We start from the raw sequence: 20,354 nt of genomic DNA, 5'->3' as shown, positions 1-20,354 counted from the left end.
TTGATTAATCGATTAATTATTTATTGAGTAATCAATTAATTATTTAATTTTTTATAAATGACTTATTTAATTAAATTTCTAAAAGATACATCTTCGGATGAAGCACTACTGGTTTAGTTATGCGATTAGCCAATTGATTATGAAAATATTTTGTGATAATCTTTTATTGATTTTAATTATACAATTAATCAATCAATTAGTGTACACCTCTCCCTCCCAATGCAGCCTCAATGAGCTGCACTGCGGTATTGCCGGGCGCCGGAGGCGCCCCGGCAATGCCGCGCTGCAGCATATTTAATTATTTGGCATGGGGCGGTGTACTTTGAATGTATGTGTACTTGTTTGTTTTCTTGTTTCCTTGGTTGTCCGGACGATATCTCAGCCATCCTTTGAGCTAGGAAGCTGAAATTTCGGCACAGTAGTGAGCAAGTCCTTTGTCAAATACGGTATTTTTTGTTTTTTGAATAATCAATTAATTGAGGAGTTATTTAATTATTAGCGTTTAATTAAGTACTTATTTAATTAATTAAATTTCATTTATCTTCTGACCATTATTAACTCAGGCACCTTTTGAGTTAGGAAGCTGATATTTGGACATGCCAATGACCAGGTGATTTGGCTGCAAAGGATATTTTTGATTTATTAATTAATCAATTAATCGATTAATTATTTAATTATTCGATTAATGACAAAAAAATTTTTTTTTTTTAAGTTACAGATTCTGATGAAATAGTGGTAGTTTATGTGTTCTCTTACCAAATTGATTAATAATTTAATTTTTTTATGATTATTATTTATTTATTTTCATTATTAATCATTTATTTATTTTCTTTCTCATTTGGCCAATATCTCAGGCACCTTTTGAGCTGGGAAGCTAATATTTGGACATGAGTGACCAAGTGATGTGGCTATCAAGGATATTTTTGATTTATTGATTAATCATTTCATCTATTAAGTATTTATTGATTAATCGATTAATTAATTTATTGAGTAATCAATTAATTATTTAATTTTTTATAAATGACTTATTTAATTAAATTTCTAAAAGATACATCTTCGGATGAAGCACTACTGGTTTAGTTATGCGATTAGCCAATTGATTATGAAAATATTTTGTGATAATCTTTTATTGATTTTAATTATACAATTAATCAATCAATTAGTGTACACCTCTCCCTCCCAATGCAGCCTCAATGAGCTGCACTGCGGTATTGCCGGGCGCCGGAGGCGCCCCGGCAATGCCGCGCTGCAGCATATTTAATTATTTGGCATGGGGCGGTGTACTTTGAATGTATGTGTACTTGTTGTACACCGCTCCTTTCCTATGCCACCTCCAGGCATTGCAAATCGTCATTGCCGGGCACCGAAGGGGGCTCGGCAGTGACGCACGCTGAAAGAGAGTACTCAGTTTTCACTCTGGTTTCTTGTTTGTTTTCTTGGTTGTCCGGACGATATCTCAGCCATCCTTTGAGCTAGGAAGCTGAAATTTCGGCACAGTAGTGAGCAAGTCCTTTGTCAAATACGGTATTTTTTGTTTTTTGAATAATCAATTAATTGAGGAGTTATTTAATTATTAGCGTTTAATTAAGTACTTATTTAATTAATTAAATTTCATTTATCTTCTGACCATTATTAACTCAGGCACCTTTTGAGTTAGGAAGCTGATATTTGGACATGCCAATGACCAGGTGATTTGGCTGCAAAGGATATTTTTGATTTATTAATTAATCAATTAATCGATTAATTATTTAATTATTCGATTAATGACAAAAAAATTTTTTTTTTTTAAGTTACAGATTCTGATGAAATAGTGGTAGTTTATGTGTTCTCTGACCAAATTGATTAATAATTTAATTTTTTTATGATTATTATTTATTTATTTTCATTATTAATCATTTATTTATTTTCTTTCTCATTTGGCCAATATCTCAGGCACCTTTTGAGCTGGGAAGCTAATATTTGGACATGAGTGACCAAGTGATGTGGCTATCAAGGATATTTTTGATTTATTGATTAATCATTTCATCTATTAAGTATTTATTGATTAATCGATTAATTATTTATTGAGTAATCAATTAATTATTTAATTTTTTATAAATGACTTATTTAATTAAATTTCTAAAAGATACATCTTCGGATGAAGCACTAGTGGTTTAGTTATGCGATTAGCCAATTGATTATGAAAATATTTTGTGATAATCTTTTATTGATTTTAATTATACAATTAATCAATCAATTAGTGTACACCTCTCCCTCCCAATGCAGCCTCAATGAGCTGCACTGCGGTATTGCCGGGCGCCGGAGGCGCCCCGGCAATGCCGCGCTGCAGCATATTTAATTATTTGGCATGGGGCGGTGTACTTTGAATGTATGTGTACTTGTTTGTTTTCTTTCTTGGTTGTCCGGGCGATATCTCAGCCATCCTTTGAGCTAGGAAGCTGAAATTTCGGCACAGTAGTGAGCAAGTCCTTTGTCAAATACGGTATTTTTTGTTTTTTGAATAATCAATTAATTGATGAGTTATTTAATTATTAGCGTTTAATTAAGTACTTATTTAATTAATTAAATTTCATTTCTCTTCTGACCATTAACTCAGGCACCTTTTGAGTTAGGAAGCTGATATTTGGACATGCCAATGACCAGGTGATTTGGCTGCAAAGGATATTTTTGATTTATTAATTAATCAATTAATCGATTAATTATTTAATTATTCGATTAATGACAAAAAAAAATTTTTTTTTTAAGTTACAGATTCTGATGAAATAGTGGTAGTTTATGTGTTCTCTGACCAAATTGATTAATAATTTAATTTTTTTATGATTATTATTTATTTATTTTCATTATTAGTCATTTATTTATTTTCTTTCTCATTTGGCCAATATCTCAGGCACCTTTTGAACTGGGAAGCTAATATTTGGACATGAGTGACCAAGTGATGTGGCTATCAAGGATATTTTTGATTTATTGATTAATCATTTCATCTATTAAGTATTTATTGATTAATCGATTAATTATTTATTGAGTAATCAATTAATTATTTAATTTTTTATAAATGACTTATTTAATTAAATTTCTAAAAGATACATCTTCGGGTGAAGCACTAGTGGTTTAGTTATGCGATTAGCCAATTGATTATGAAAATATTTTGTGATAATCTTTTATTGATTTTAATTATACAATTAATCAATCAATTAGTGTACACCTCTCCCTCCCAATGCAGCCTCAATGAGCTGCACTGCGGTATTGCCGGGCGCCGGAGGCGCCCCGGCAATGCCGCGCTGCAGCATATTTAATTATTTGGCATGGGGCGGTGTACTTTGAATGTATGTGTACTTGTTTGTTTTCTTTCTTGGTTGTCCGGGCGATATCTCAGCCATCCTTTGAGCTAGGAAGCTGAAATTTCGGCACAGTAGTGAGCAAGTCCTTTGTCAAATACGGTATTTTTTGTTTTTTGAATAATCAATTAATTGAGGAGTTATTTAATTATTAGCGTTTAATTAAGTACTTATTTAATTAATTAAATTTCATTTCTCTTCTGACCATTATTAACTCAGGCACCTTTTGAGTTAGGAAGCTGATATTTGGACATGCCAATGACCAGGTGATTTGGCTGCAAAGGATATTTTTGATTTATTAATTAATCAATTAATCGATTAATTATTTAATTATTCGATTAATGACCCAAAAAAATTTTTTTTTTAAGTTACAGATTCTGATGAAATAGTGGTAGTTTATGTGTTCTCTGACCAAATTGATTACCAATTTAATTTTTTTATGATTATTATTTATTTATTTTCATTATTAATCATTTATTTATTTTCTTTCTCATTTGGCCAATATCTCAGGCACCTTTTGAGCTGGGAAGCTAATATTTGGACATAAGTGACCAAGTGATGTGGCTATCAAGGATATTTTTGATTTATTGATTAATCATTTCATCTATTAATTATTTATTGATTAATCGATTAATTATTTATTGAGTAATCAATTAATTATTTAATTTTTTATAAATGACTTATTTAATTAAATTTCTAAAAGATACATCTTCGGATGAAGCACTAGTGGTTTAGTTATGCGATTAGCCAATTGATTATGAAAATATTTTGTGATAATCTTTTATTGATTTTAATTATACAATTAATCAATCAATTAGTGTACACCTCTCCCTCCCAATGCAGCCTTAATGAGCTGCACTGCGGTATTGCCGGGCGCCGGAGGCGCCCCGGCAATGCCGCGCTGCAGCATATTTAATTATTTGGCATGGGGCGGTGTACTTTGAATGTATGTGTACTTGTTGTACACCGCTCCTTTCCTATGCCATCTCCAGGCATTGCAAATCGTCATTGCCGGGCACCAAAGGGGGCTCGGCAGTGACGCACGCTGAAAGAGAGTACTCAGTTTTCACTCTGGTTTCTTGTTTGTTTGTTTTCTTGGTTGTCCGGGCGATATCTCAGCCATCCTTCAAGCTAAGAAGCTGAAATTTCGGCACAATAGTGAGCAAGTCCTTTGTCAAAAACGGTATTTTTTGTTTTTTGATTAATCAATTAATTGAGGAGTTATTTAATTATTAGCGTTTAATTAAGTACTTATTTAATTAATTAAATTTCATTTCTCTTCTGACCATTATTAACTCAGGCACCTTTTGAGTTAGGAAGCTGATATTTGGACATGCCAATGACCAGGTGATTTGGCTGCAAAGGATATTTTTGATTTATTAATTAATCAATTAATCGATTAATTATTTAATTATTCGATTAATGACCCCAAAAAAATTTTTTTTTAAGTTACAGATTCTGATGAAATAGTGGTAGTTTATGTGTTCTCTGACCAAATTGATTACCAATTTAATTTTTTTATGATTATTGTACACCGCACCTTTCCTATGCCATCTCCAGGCATTGCAAATCGTCATTGCTGGGCACCGAAGGGGGCTCGGCAGTGACGCACGCTGAAAGAGAGTACTCAGTTTTCACTCTGGTTGATTTCTTGTTTTCTTTCTTTCTTGGTTGTCCGGACGATATCTCAGCCATCCTTTGATCTAGGAAGCTGAAATTTCGGCACAGTAGTGAGCAAGTCCTTTGTCAAATACGGTATTTTTTGTTTTTTGAATAATCAATTAATTGAGGAGTTATTTAATTATTAGCGTTTAATTAAGTACTTATTTAATTAATTAAATTTCATTTATCTTCTGACCATTATTAACTCAGGCACCTTTTGAGTTAGGAAGCTGATATTTGGACATGCCAATGACCAGGTGATTTGGCTGCAAAGGATATTTTTGATTTATTAATTAATCAATTAATCGATTAATTATTTAATTATTCGATTAATGACAAAAAAATTTTTTTTTTTTAAGTTACAGATTCTGATGAAATAGTGGTAGTTTATGTGTTCTCTGACCAAATTGATTAATAATTTAATTTTTTTATGATTATTATTTATTTATTTTCATTATTAATCATTTATTTATTTTCTTTCTCATTTGGCCAATATCTCAGGCACCTTTTGAGCTGGGAAGCTAATATTTGGACATGAGTGACCAAGTGATGTGGCTATCAAGGATATTTTTGATTTATTGATTAATCATTTCATCTATTAAGTATTTATTGATTAATCGATTAATTATTTATTGAGTAATCAATTAATTATTTAATTTTTTATAAATGACTTATTTAATTACATTTCTAAAAGATACATCTTCGGATGAAGCACTACTGGTTTAGTTATGCGATTAGCCAATTGATTATGAAAATATTTTGTGATAATCTTTTATTGATTTTAATTATACAATTAATCAATCAATTAGTGTACACCTCTCCCTCCCAATGCAGCCTCAATGAGCTGCACTGCGGTATTGCCGGGCGCCGGAGGCGCCCCGGCAATGCCGCGCTGCAGCATATTTAATTATTTGGCATGGGGCGGTGTACTTTGAATGTATGTGTACTTGTTGTACACCGCTCCTTTCCTATGCCATCTCCAGGCATTGCAAATCGTCATTGCCGGGCACCAAAGGGGGCTCGGCAGTGACGCACGCTGAAAGAGAGTACTCAGTTTTCACTCTGGTTTCTTGTTGTACACCGCTCCTTTCCTATGCCATCTCCAGGCATTGCAAATCGTCATTGCCGGGCACCAAAGGGGGCTCGGCAGTGACGCACGCTGAAAGAGAGTACTCAGTTTTCACTCTGGTTTCTTGTTTGTTTGTTTTCTTGTTTGTTGTACACCGCTCCTTTCCTATGCCACCTCCAGGCATTGCAAATCGTCATTGCCGGGCACCGAAGGGGGCTTGGCAGTGACGCACGCTGAAAGAGAGTACTCAGTTTTCACTCTGGTTTCTTGTTTGTTTTCTTGTTTCCTTGGTTGTCCGGACGATATCTCAGCCATCCTTTGAGCTAGGAAGCTGAAATTTCGGCACAGTAGTGAGCAAGTCCTTTGTCAAATACGGTATTTTTTGTTTTTTGAATAATCAATTAATTGAGGAGTTATTTAATTATTAGCGTTTAATTAAGTACTTATTTAATTAATTAAATTTCATTTCTCTTCTGACCATTATTAACTCAGGCACCTTTTGAGTTAGGAAGCTGATATTTGGACATGCCAATGACCAGGTGATTTGGCTGCAAAGGATATTTTTGATTTATTAATTAATCAATTAATCGATTAATTATTTAATTATTCGATTAATGACAAAAAAAATTTTTTTTTTAAAGTTACAGATTCTGATGAAATAGTGGTAGTTTATGTGTTCTCTGACCAAATTGATTAATAATTTAATTTTTTTATGATTATTATTTATTTATTTTCATTATTAATCATTTATTTATTTTCTTTCTCATTTGGCCAATATCTCAGGCACCTTTTGAGCTGGAAAGCTAATATTTGGACATGAGTGACCAAGTGATGTGGCTATCAAGGATATTTTTGATTTATTGATTAATCATTTCATCTATTAATTATTTATTGATTAATCGATTAATTATTTATTGAGTAATCAATTAATTATTTAATTTTTTATAAATGACTTATTTAATTAAATTTCTAAAAGATACATCTTCGGATGAAGCACTAGTGGTTTAGTTATGCGATTAGCCAATTGATTATGAAAATATTTTGTGATAATCTTTTATTGATTTTAATTATACAATTAATCAATCAATTAGTGTACACCCCTCCCTCCCAATGCAGCCTTAATGAGCTGCACTGCGGTATTGCCGGGCGCCAGAGGCGCCCCGGCAATGCCGCGCTGCAGCATATTTAATTATTTGGCATGGGGCGGTGTACTTTGAATGTATGTGTACTTGTTGTACACCGCACCTTTCCTATGCCATCTCCAGGCATTGCAAATCGTCATTGCTGGGCACCGAAGGGGGCTCGGCAGTGACGCACGCTGAAAGAGAGTACTCAGTTTTCACTCTGGTTGTTTTCTTGTTTTCTTTCTTTCTTGGTTGTCCGGACGATATCTCAGCCATCCTTTGAGCTAGGAAGCTGAAATTTCGGCACAGTAGTGAGCAAGTCCTTTGTCAAATACGGTATTTTTTGTTTTTTGAATAATCAATTAATTGAGGAGTTATTTAATTATTAGCGTTTAATTAAGTACTTATTTAATTAATTAAATTTCATTTATCTTCTGACCATTATTAACTCAGGCACCTTTTGAGTTAGGAAGCTGATATTTGGACATGCCAATGACCAGGTGATTTGGCTGCAAAGGATATTTTTGATTTATTAATTAATCAATTAATCGATTAATTATTTAATTATTCGATTAATGACAAAAAATTTTTTTTTTTTTAAGTTACAGATTCTGATGAAATAGTGGTAGTTTATGTGTTCTCTGACCAAATTGATTAATAATTTAATTTTTTTATGATTATTATTTATTTATTTTCATTATTAATCATTTATTTATTTTCTTTCTCATTTGGCCAATATCTCAGGCACCTTTTGAGCTGGGAAGCTAATATTTGGACATGAGTGACCAAGTGATGTGGCTATCAAGGATATTTTTGATTTATTGATTAATCATTTCATCTATTAAGTATTTATTGATTAATCGATTAATTATTTATTGAGTAATCAATTAATTATTTAATTTTTTATAAATGACTTATTTAATTAAATTTCTAAAAGATACATCTTCGGATGAAGCACTACTGGTTTAGTTATGCGATTAGCCAATTGATTATGAAAATATTTTGTGATAATCTTTTATTGATTTTAATTATACAATTAATCAATCAATTAGTGTACACCTCTCCCTCCCAATGCAGCCTCAATGAGCTGCACTGCGGTATTGCCGGGCGCCGGAGGCGCCCCGGCAATGCCGCGCTGCAGCATATTTAATTATTTGGCATGGGGCGGTGTACTTTGAATGTATGTGTACTTGTTATTTATTTATTTTCATTATTAATCATTTATTTATTTTCTTTCTCATTTGGCCAATATCTCAGGCACCTTTTGAGCTGGGAAGCTAATATTTGGACATAAGTGACCAAGTGATGTGGCTATCAAGGATATTTTTGATTTATTGATTAATCATTTCATCTATTAATTATTTATTGATTAATCGATTAATTATTTATTGAGTAATCAATTAATTATTTAATTTTTTATAAATGACTTATTTAATTAAATTTCTAAAAGATACATCTTCGGATGAAGCACTAGTGGTTTAGTTATGCGATTAGCCAATTGATTATGAAAATATTTTGTGATAATCTTTTATTGATTTTAATTATACAATTAATCAATCAATTAGTGTACACCTCTCCCTCCCAATGCAGCCTTAATGAGCTGCACTGCGGTATTGCCGGGCGCCGGAGGCGCCCCGGCAATGCCGCGCTGCAGCATATTTAATTATTTGGCATGGGGCGGTGTACTTTGAATGTATGTGTACTTGTTGTACACCGCTCCTTTCCTATGCCATCTCCAGGCATTGCAAATCGTCATTGCCGGGCACCAAAGGGGGCTCGGCAGTGACGCACGCTGAAAGAGAGTACTCAGTTTTCACTCTGGTTTCTTGTTTGTTTGTTTTCTTGGTTGTCCGGACGATATCTCAGCCATCCTTTGAGCTAGGAAGCTGAAATTTCGGCACAGTAGTGAGCAAGTCCTTTGTGAAATACGGTATTTTTTGTTTTTTGAATAATCAATTAATTGAGGAGTTATTTAATTATTAGCGTTTAATTAAGTACTTATTTAATTAATTAAATTTCATTTCTCTTCTGACCATTATTAACTCAGGCACCTTTTGAGTTAGGAAGCTGATATTTGGACATGCCAATGACCAGGTGATTTGGCTGCAAAGGATATTTTTGATTTATTAATTAATCAATTAATCGATTAATTATTTAATTATTCGATTAATGACAAAAAAATTTTTTTTTTTTAAGTTACAGATTCTGATGAAATAGTGGTAGTTTATGTGTTCTCTGACCAAATTGATTAATAATTTAATTTTTTTATGATTATTATTTATTTATTTTCATTATTAATCATTTATTTATTTTCTTTCTCATTTGGCCAATATCTCAGGCACGTTTTGAGCTGGGAAGCTAATATTTGGACATGAGTGACCAAGTGATGTGGCTATCAAGGATATTTTTGATTTATTGATTAATCATTTCATCTATTAATTATTTATTGATTAATCGATTAATTATTTATTGAGTAATCAATTAATTATTTAATTTTTTATAAATGACTTATTTAATTAAATTTCTAAAAGATACATCTTCGGATGAAGCACTAGTGGTTTAGTTATGCGATTGGCCAATTGATTATGAAAATATTTTGTGATAATCTTTTATTGATTTTAATTATACAATTAATCAATCAATTAGTGTACACCCCTCCCTCCCAATGCAGCCTTAATGAGCTGCACTGCGGTATTGCCGGGCGCCGGAGGCGCCCCGGCAATGCCGCGCTGCAGCATATTTAATTATTTGGCATGGGGCGGTGTACTTTGAATGTATGTGTACTTGTTTTCTTTCTTGTTTGTTTGTTTTCTTTCTTGTTTGTTTGTCCGGGCGATATCTCAGCCATCCTTTGAGCTAGGAAGCTGAAATTTCGGCACAATCGTGAGCAAGTCCTTTGTCAAAAACGGTATTTTTTTTTTTTGATTAATCAATAAATTGAGAAGTTATTTAATTATTAGCGATTAATTAAGTACTTATTTAATTAATCAAATTTCCTTTCTCTTCTGACCATTAACTCAGGCACCTTTTGAGTTAGGAAGCTGATATTTGGACATGCCAATGACCAGGTGATTTGGCTGCAAAGGATATTTTTGATTTATTAATTAATCAATTAATCGATTAATTATTTAATTATTCGATTAATGACAAAAAAATTTTTTTTTTTAAAGTTACAGATTCTGATGAAATAGTGGTAGTTTATGTGTTCTCTGACCAAATTGATTAATAATTTAATTTTTTATGATTATTATTTATTTATTTTCATTATTAATCATTTATTTATTTTCTTTCTCATTTGGCCAATATCTCAGGCACCTTTTGAGCTGGGAAGCTAATATTTGGACATGAGTGACCAAGTGATGTGGCTATCAAGGATATTTTTGATTTATTGATTAATCATTTCATCTATTAATTATTTATTGATTAATCGATTAATTATTTATTGAGTAATCAATAAATTATTACATTTTTTATAAATGACTTATTTAATTAAATTTCTAAAAGATACATCTTCGGATGAAGCACTAGTGGTTTAGTTATGCGATTAGCCAATTGATTATGAAAATATTTTGTGATAATCTTTTATTGATTTTAATTATACAATTAATCAATCAATTAGTGTACACCTCTCCCTCCCAATGCAGCCTCAATGAGCTGCACTGCGGTATTGCCGGGCGCCGGAGGCGCCCCGGCAATGCCGCGCTGCAGCATATTTAATTATTTGGCATGGGGCGGTGTACTTTGAATGTCTGTGTACTTGTCAACGGTTTTCTCTTGGGAGCAATGGTTAAAAATCACTAAGGGCAATAATAACAGAAAACAAAGGAGTTGATTACAATTACATGCGATCAATCAATCCGTTGATGGGGATTAGGATTAGCTCTGCAGTCAGTCCGGACTGACTGGACTGAGAAACCATTTCGTTGCATAGCTTTTATGGTAAATCCCTGGGGGAGATAAAAATGGGCAATGCCCTCTTTGCCAAAATTAGCGAGAAGATTATTTATATTTGTGCAATTTTCTCGGTTTCCCAGGAGTTTCAAGGTCTTGGACAAGTTTTGTAGGACTTTCCCGTGCAGGAAAATCCTTTTTTCAGGAATTTCAAGGAGTTACAAGGACTGTGCGATCCCCCTGTTTTCTGCTGTTAATATCATACTGTTAAAGTGAAATACACTAATTAATTTCAAAAATTACTTCCTCAAATTTGAATAACGTCAATAAATGGGTGTTTTGTATACAGTACGCTGTTTTACTGTACATTAAAATTATACCTATCCTCCTCTATGTGATTTTTGAATGAACAGGAACATATAAGCAAAAAGTGACCCACCTGGTAAAAGGCTTAAAATTCCATCAGTGGCATGGAGAATGACTGGCAACCAGCGCTGTGTGCCATGCTGTGCTGCTCGCTTCTTGCTGAAGTTTTGCAACAGCTCCAGAGATGGAATGCGGCAGAGGCGGCTCAGCTCGTATATTTGCGGTCGAGGAAGCCATAGGGATGCACTTTCAAAGCGGGAAAGTGCAACAGTTGGCAGCAACCACTAGAGTCCAAGAGAAATTCCACAGGTTGAAATTTAAGGTAACTGTGGATATTGTGTTTGCAAAAATGGAGTCAGTTGTTCCTCCCCCACATCAATACATTATATTCTCTCCCCTCCCATAACGGATATCTCATACAAATACACACACCCTATCCTCCCTTTGCATACATAAGCAAATGGCCCATTACGAGCTGCATGTAAAATCCCCAAAAAAATTTTTTTTATTCCACCAAGGAATTTGGAAATTATAAGAAAGAACATACCTCCACAAGAAAAGTCTCAGTGTTGTCTTGGACTGCTGATGGGAGATTCTTTAAGCAGGTAATGAAGAAAACTGTATCATAACGGTTAGGACTCACAGGGTAGTATGCAGGAGTTAGCCAATCACTCCATTCATGCAATGCCCAAATATCAGGTACGCAATTCAGTGTTGTGCACATCCGTGCAAAGTTTGTAGCATCATCCCAAATAAGCTGTCGCCACCTGTCCATTTTGGCCACGTCCTTGGGAAAGTCATTATGACAATTGTCCATCAAAGGATCCTCCATAGGAATCGTCAACAGAACGCCTGACTCCTCAAAGGTCTCACGTATCGCACAAATGCGAAAGGCCACTTCAGCAGGTAATCCGACAGACCGGTCTCTCGTGAAGAGTGGTGCCCGATCCTGTTTCCATTGTGTGGGCGGTAAGCCAAAATTTTGTTGGCATTTCGATGAATCACAAGCACGGCTTAAAAGTGGCTTCCAGGCGGCAGAAAAATCAGCTTCATCAACGAGGCCACCTGGAAATACCATGGCACCAGGCATAAAGCTGCTGCGATTGCTGCGTCTGAGAAGGAGCACCTTCAGAGTGAACAAGCAAAAGGGCCAAGTCCCGTAATGGAAATTCACCAATATTCAATAACAGAAACGATTTTTGTGCCAACACAGGGTAATTCACTCTTGTGTCAAGGTAAAATTTGGCCATTCAATATTGCAGTGAAAAGGCACTGCTGTAAGGTAAAAATAAATAAATGAGCCATGGGACATTTCTCTAGCTTATAAAATTTCCCTTGAAACATTGAAACTTAACCATGAAATGAAACTATCAAGTTCTGGCACAATGCAATCTACCTCTGTGCCCAAAGCTGCTTTGCTTTTCACCACATGGTATGTTTGCCTGTTTAACAATTCTAACATGACAACATTGTGCATGATGCTGGGATCCTAGGTTTAAATCCCATAAGCTGTTTATTTGGTCGTCATCTGGCAATGCCCCTTCAATAATACTAAAATACGCAATTTTGGGCTTGTCTGTCTGATGGCGATACATTCGGTCGTTGCTTAGCCAATATGAACCAAATTTGCCAGGGGACTAGGGGTCACACAATGACTCACAGGGTAGTATGTCACACAAGTACCCACCATGCCCCCCATGTGGGCTGATTTTTATTCATTCGGACCAAATTTGTTCTATAGATGCAAAGCTTCAAGGCGATAACAAAAAAGTAAACTTCGGCATGAGCTTGAAATGCAAATGAAAATTCACCCATGAGGTCACCCCACTAGTACGATAGCATTAGTCTGCTGCTCAAAAAGTGAAATGTACAGTCACGTGAAAAAGTAAGTACACCCCATGTAAAGTTTTGACTTTTTCAACATATTTCAACATACAGCTATTTGATCTTCATTTCAACAATATTGATAGATAAAGTTGATATAATAAAACAAATATCATGAAACATTTACATTTTGTAGTCCATTGTATAATTTAAATAAACAAAAATGCAAATTTCGCATGTGGAAAAAGTAAGTACACCCCTACATTTATCACTACTTCAAATACCTAAAATTAGAATCAGGTGCACCAGCTCAGGTGCAAATGATTAGAACATCATTAGAGAGGATCTTGGAGGAACCTGTCTTATTTAAACCTCAGACATTTAGTTTGGTTTGCTCTTTGTTGTTGAAGTGTGCGGCGTGACCATGCCAAGATCAAAAGAGCTCTCTGAGGCCTTCAGAAAGAAGGTTATAGATGCCTATGAGTCTGGGAAGGGATTTAAAAAGATCTCCAAACAATTTGAAATCAATCATTCGACTGTCCGGAAGATCATCTACAAGTGGAGAAGATTCTAAACAACTGCCATCTTGTTCAGGCCAGGCCGCCCCAGCAAGTTCAGCCCGAGAGCAGACCGCAAGATGCTGAAAGAAGTCTCTAAGAACCCCAGAATGTCATCACGGGACCTACAGGTAGCTCTTGCCACTGTTGTTTTTTTTTGTTTGTTTTTTTTTTTTTTTTTGTATACAAGATCGAGGCTCGTGAAAGAGCGAACATTTATCACACAGAAAGACAAACAGACACATAAAACAAATAACATCGGGAGCGGTAGACAAGATGGGGAGAGAGGGGGAAGGACACAAACACAACATTTGAGAGCAGGGACCGAGAGACATGGAGACATCGAGAGATCTGTGGGAGGGAGAGGGCTTTGGGGGGGGAGGCATGTGAAGGGGGGGAGGCATGTGAAGGGGGGGAGGCATGTGAAGGGGGGGGGGGTGGGAGAGGTATAAACATATGGACACTGCCAGGATTTCCAGGAAATAAGTTGGAATTTCAAACAAGGTGGATCTGGGGTGAATTAGTGGGGGTAGAAAAGATCAAGGTTATGGATGGGGGAAGATAAGAGATGGTGGTGAACAGCTGTTTTAAAGACCTGGAGGGAGGAGAGGGATTGAAGGGAGTGTGGGAGTTTGTTCCACAGGCGGGAGAAAAGAGGAATGAAAGAGTGAAGGTGAGCAGAGAGCCGAGATTTCGGCAGTTTAACCATCAGAGGGTTGCTGGCAGATCTTGTGCGACCTGTAGGAATATTTGGGGGACAGAGCACAGAGAGAGCTGGGGGAGCAAGGCCGGAGAGGAGTCGGTAGAAGACAGAAAGACCACCTACCTGCCTGCGGTGAGTGAGTGAAAGGCCCTCAGAGATAGCTTCATCGCGGGAGATTCCAATGATTTTGAAAGCTTTGGATTCAACAGCGTGAAGCCGAGCCAGGTGTGAGGCAGGAGCACCAGCCCATAGGGGAGAACAGTATTCCATTGAGCTGCGGATGAAAGCCTTGTATGTGGTGAGGAGCTCAGGTGTGCCGAGGAAGGACTTCGCACGACGGAGGATGCCCAGTCGGCGACTGGCTTTGGAGGCCAGCTTGGAAATGTGGTTTTCCCAAGAAAGATCATGGCAGATAGTGAGACCCAAAAGCTTGAGTGACAGAACTTCTTGGAGAGGATTGTTGAGAAAGTAGATGGGAGGGTTGTCCAGTCGATCTTTTCGGAGAGACATAGTAAGAGAGTGAGATTTGGCAGGATTGAAAGACATGTTCCACTTGTTTGACCAGTCTGTGATTTTGTCCAGGTCTTCAGAGAGTGAGGAGGCTGCAGACTGCCGATCTGAGGGAAGAGGAATGGAGCGGCAGAGAGTGGAGTCATCAGCAAAGAGATAGAGAGGATTTTCCAGAGAGTCAGAGAGATGATGTCAAACTGTTGATGACTGTTGATGTCAAAATGCATGAGTCTCCCATTAGAAAGAGGCTGCACAAATTTGATCTACAGGGGAGGTGTGCCAGGGGAAACCTTTGCTGTCCAGAAAGAACATCAGGGCAAGACAAGTTTGCCAATGAACACCGAGGCAAAGACCAGCACTTCTGGAGCAATGTGATCTGGACAGATGAGTCAAAGGTAGAGCTATTGTGCCACAGTACCAGAAGACATGTTTGGCGAAAACCAAAGACAGCATTTGACCACAAGAACTTCATACCAACTGTAAAGCATGGTGGTGGAAATATTATGGTTTGGGGCAGCTTTGCTGCATCAGGGCCTGGGCAGCTCACCATCATAGAATCCACTATGAATTCTTCATTGTACCAGAGGGTGCTTGAGGATAATGTAAGGCCATCTGTCGGAAAGTTGAAGTTCAACCGAAAGTGGACCTTGCAACATGACAATGACCCTAAACATACCAGTAAATCCACCAAGGAATGGCTGAAAAGAAAGAAATGGAGGGTTCTGGAATGGCCAAGTCAAAGCCCGGATATAAATCCCATCGAGATGTTGTGGGGGGAGGGAGGGGGGGGGATTTGAAACAAGCTGTGCATGCAATAAACCCCTCAAACATCGCACAGCTGAAAGAATTCTGCATGGAGGAGTGGGCAAACATGTCACCCAGTCAATGTCAGAGACTGGTAGACAGTTGTAAGAAACGCCTACTTGAGGTTGTTTCTGCCAAAGGGGGCAACACCACCTATTAGAGCCAAGGGTGTACTTACTTTTTCCTCATGCAAAATTTGCATTTATGTTTATTTAAATGATACAATGGACTACAAAATGTAAATGTTTCATGATATTTGTTATATTATATCACCTTTATCTTTCAATATTGTTGAAATGAAGATCAAATAGCTGTATGTTGACATATGTTGAAAAAGTCAAAACTTTACATGGGGTGTACTTACTTTTTCACATGACTGTATGCTCCACATTGGATTTACTAGTGTGACTCGGTGCGCGCACCTCACCACACGTTGTTTCAGAGGGATAGGCATCTTTGACCATTTCGGTGTCTTTTGGGTCTTCATAGTGTTTTGGGTCTTCAGGACCATTTGGGTCTTCAGGGTATTTTGGATACTCTGGGCCTTTAAGGGTATTTTGGTTCTTCGGGGTATTTAAGGCTCTTTTGGGTCTAAAGGGTCTTTAAGGGTCTTTGAGGTCTTCAGGGTGTTTTGGGTCTTTGGGGTGTTTTTGTTCCTCTGAGTCTTTCTAATATGTTGGGTCTTTTGGGTCTTCAGAGTGTTTTGGGTCTTTTTTTTTCTTTTTTTTTTTTTTTCTATACTGAATCGAGGCTCGTGAAAGAGCTGACAACCGCGAGGGAAAGACAAAGACAGTACATGGGGACCGCGAGGGAAAGACAGTACATGGGGACCGCGAGGGAAAGACAAAAACAGCACATGGGGACCGCGAGGGAAAGACAAAGACAGCACATAGGGACCGCGAGGGAAAGACAAAGACAGTACATGGGGACCGCGAGGGAAAGACAAAAACAGCACATGGGGACCGCGAGGGAAAGACAGTACATGGGGACCGCGAGGGAAAGACAAAAACAGCACATGGGGACCGCGAGGGAAAGACAGTACATGGGGACCGCGAGGGAAAGACAAAGACAGCAAATGGGGACCGCGAGGGAAAGACAAAAACAGCACATGGGGACCGCGAGGGAAAGACAAAGACAGTACATGGGGACCGCGAGGGAAAGACAGTACATGGGGACCGCGAGGGAAAGACAGTACATGGGGACCGCGAGGGAAAGACAAAAACAGCACATGGGGACCGCGAGGGAAAGACAAAGACAGTACATGGGGACCACGAGGGAAAGACAAAGACAGCACATGGGGACCGCGAGGGAAAGACAAAGACAGCACATAGGGACCGCGAGGGAAAGACAAAGACAGTACATGGGGACCGCGAGGGAAAGACAAAAACAGCACATGGGGACCGCGAGGGAAAGACAAAGACAGTACATGGGGACCGCGAGGGAAAGACAGTACATGGGGACCGCGAGGGAAAGACAAAAACAGCACATGGGGACCGCGAGGGAAAGACAAAGACAGCACATAGGGACCGCAAGGGAAAGACAAAGACAGTACATGGGGACCGCGAGGGAAAGACAAAGACAGTACATGGGGACCGCGAGGGAAAGACAGTACATGGGGACCGCGAGGGAAAGACAAAAACAGCACATGGGGACCGCGAGGGAAAGACAAAGACAGTACATGGGGACCGCGAGGGAAAGACAGTACATGGGGACCGCGAGGGAAAGACAGTACATGGGGACCGCGAGGGAAAGACAGTACATGGGGACCGCGAGGGAAAGACAGTACATGGGGACCGCGAGGGAAAGACAAAAACAGCACATGGGGACCGCGAGGGAAAGACAAAGACAGTACATGGGGACCACGAGGGAAAGACAAAGACAGCACATGGGGACCGCGAGGGAAAGACAAAGACAGCACATAGGGACCGCGAGGGAAAGACAAAGACAGTACATGGGGACCGCGAGGGAAAGACAAAAACAGCACATGGGGACCGCGAGGGAAAGACAAAGACAGTACATGGGGACCGCGAGGGAAAGACAGTACATGGGGACCGCGAGGGAAAGACAAAAACAGCACATGGGGACCGCGAGGGAAAGACAAAGACAGTACATGGGGACCGCGAGGGAAAGACAGTACATGGGGACCGCGAGGGAAAGACAGTACATGGGGACCGCGAGGGAAAGACAAAGACAGCACATGGGGACCGCGAGGGAAAGACAAAAACAGCACATGGGGACCGCGAGGGAAAGACAAAGACAGCACATAGGGACCGCGAGGGAAAGACAAAAACAGCACATGGGGACCGCGAGGGAAAGACAAAAACAGCACATGGGGACCGCGAGGGAAAGACAAAGACAGCACATAGGGACCGCGAGGGAAAGACAAAGACAGTACATGGGGACCGCGAGGGAAAGACAAAAACAGCACATGGGGACCGTGAGGGAAAGACAAAGACAGTACATGGGGACCGCGAGGGAAAGACAGTACATGGGGACCGCGAGGGAAAGACAAAAACAGCACATGGGGACCGCGAGGGAAAGACAAAGACAGCACATAGGGACCGCGAGGGAAAGACAAAAACAGTACATGGGGACCGCGAGGGAAAGACAAAAACAGCACATGGGGACCGCGAGGGAAAGACAAAGACAGTACATGGGGACCGCGAGGGAAAGACAAAGACAGCACATGGGGACCGCGAGGGAAAGACAAAAACAGCACATGGGGACCGCGAGGGAAAGACAAAGACAGTACATGGGGACCGCGAGGGAAAGACAGTACATGGGGACCGCGAGGGAAAGACAAAAACAGCACATGGGGACCGCGAGGGAAAGACAAAAACAGCACATGGGGACCGCGAGGGAAAGACAAAGACAGTACATGGGGACCGCGAGGGAAAGACAAAAACAGCACATGGGGACCGCGAGGGAAAGACAAAAACAGCACATGGGGACCGCGAGGGAAAGACAAAAACAGCACATGGGGACCGCGAGGGAAAGACAAAGACAGCACATAGGGACCGCGAGGGAAAGACAAAAACAGCACATGGGGACCGCGAGGGAAAGACAAAAACAGCACATGGGGACCGCGAGGGAAAGACAAAAACAGCACATGGGGACCGCGAGGGAAAGACAAAGACAGCACATAGGGACCGCGAGGGAAAGACAGTACATAGGGACCGCGAGGGAAAGACAAAGACAGTACATGGGGACCGCGAGGGAAAGACAAAAACAGCACATGGGGACCGCGAGGGAAAGACAGTACATGGGGACCGCGAGGGAAAGACAAAAACAGCACATGGGGACCGCGAGGGAAGACAAAAACAGCACATGGGGACCGCGAGGGAAAGACAAAGACAGCACATAGGGACCGCGAGGGAAAGACAAAGACAGTACATGGGGACCGCGAGGGAAAGACAAAAACAGCACATGGGGACCGCGAGGGAAAGACAAAGACAGCACATAGGGACCGCGAGGGAAAGACAAAGACAGTACATGGGGACCGCGAGGGAAAGACAAAGACAGCACATGGGGACCGCGAGGGAAAGACAAAGACAGTACATGGGGACCGCGAGGGAAAGACAAAGACAGTACATGGGGACCACGAGGGAAAGACAGTACATGGGGACCGCGAGGGAAAGACAAAAACAGTACATGGGGACCGCGAGGGAAAGACAGTACATGGGTACCGCGAGGGAAAGACAAAGACAGCACATGAGGACCGCGAGGGAAAGACAAAAACAGCACATGGGGACCGCGAGGGAAAGACAAAGACAGCACATGAGGACCGCGAGGGAAAGACAGTACATGGGGACCGCGAGAGAAAGACAAAAACAGCACATGGGGACCGCGAGGGAAAGACAAAAACAGCACATGGGGACCGCGAGGGAAAGACAAAGCCAGCACATGAGGACCGCGAGGGAAAGACAAAGACAGTACATGAGGACCGCGAGGGAAAGACAAAGACAGTACATGGGGACCGCGAGGGAAAGACAAAGACAGTACATGGGGACCGCGAGGGAAAGACAGTACATGGGGACCGCGAGGGAAAGACAAAAACAGCACATCAATCTTCTTTGGTCTTCAGGATCTTTGGGTTATTTGGGGTCTTCAGGGTGTTTTGGGTCTTCGGAGTATTTTTGGTCTTCAGGGTATTTTGGGTCTTCAGGGCCTTTTAGGGTATTTTGGGTCTTCAGGGTCTTTTAGGGTATTTTGGGTCTTCAGGGGTCTTGGTGGTCTCAAGGGTCTTGTGGGACTTAAAGGGTCGTCAAAGGTCTGAGGATTCTCAGCAGTCTAAACGTAAGTAAGAGTTCAAGGACTGTTTTCGGTGTTAATTTTATCTGAAGAAGAAGACGTTTTGGTCGCATATAAACAAACATAACCATATACAGTCACGTGAAAAAGTAAGTACACCCCATATAAAGTTTTGACTTTTTCAACATATTTCAACATACAGCTATTTGATCTTCATTTCAGCAATATTGAAAGATAAAGGTGATATAACATAACAAA

The 20,354-nt window shown here is 39.3% G+C and overlaps 1 protein-coding gene across 3 annotated transcripts in view; it reads right to left on the bottom strand.

The window, feature by feature from the left end:
• The window catches only part of NUDT19 (nudix hydrolase 19), a 34,586-nt gene that overhangs the window by 12,027 nt on the left and 2,205 nt on the right, over nt 1–20,354 (bottom strand). For 2 of the 3 annotated variants that reach the window (XM_078784317.1, XM_068129223.2), the window contains exons 2-3: nt 11,995–12,559; nt 11,521–11,731 (exon numbers count right to left, since the gene is read on the bottom strand). In XM_078784317.1, coding sequence (XP_078640443.1) covers nt 11,521–11,731; nt 11,995–12,537 — 754 coding nt within the window. In that variant the 5' untranslated portion in view covers nt 12,538–12,559. Of the gene's footprint in view, nt 1–11,520; nt 11,732–11,994; nt 12,574–20,354 lie in introns of all 3 variants that reach the window. The other variant, XM_068129221.2, reaches the window with a different exon arrangement.

The sequence above is a fragment of the Myxine glutinosa genome, chromosome 9, assembly GCF_964187855.1.
Source record: "Myxine glutinosa chromosome 9, kmMyxGlut1.1, whole genome shotgun sequence".
Classification (NCBI taxonomy): Eukaryota; Metazoa; Chordata; class Myxini; order Myxiniformes; family Myxinidae; genus Myxine; species Myxine glutinosa.
This window is presented reverse-complemented; position numbering and strand designations above follow the sequence as displayed.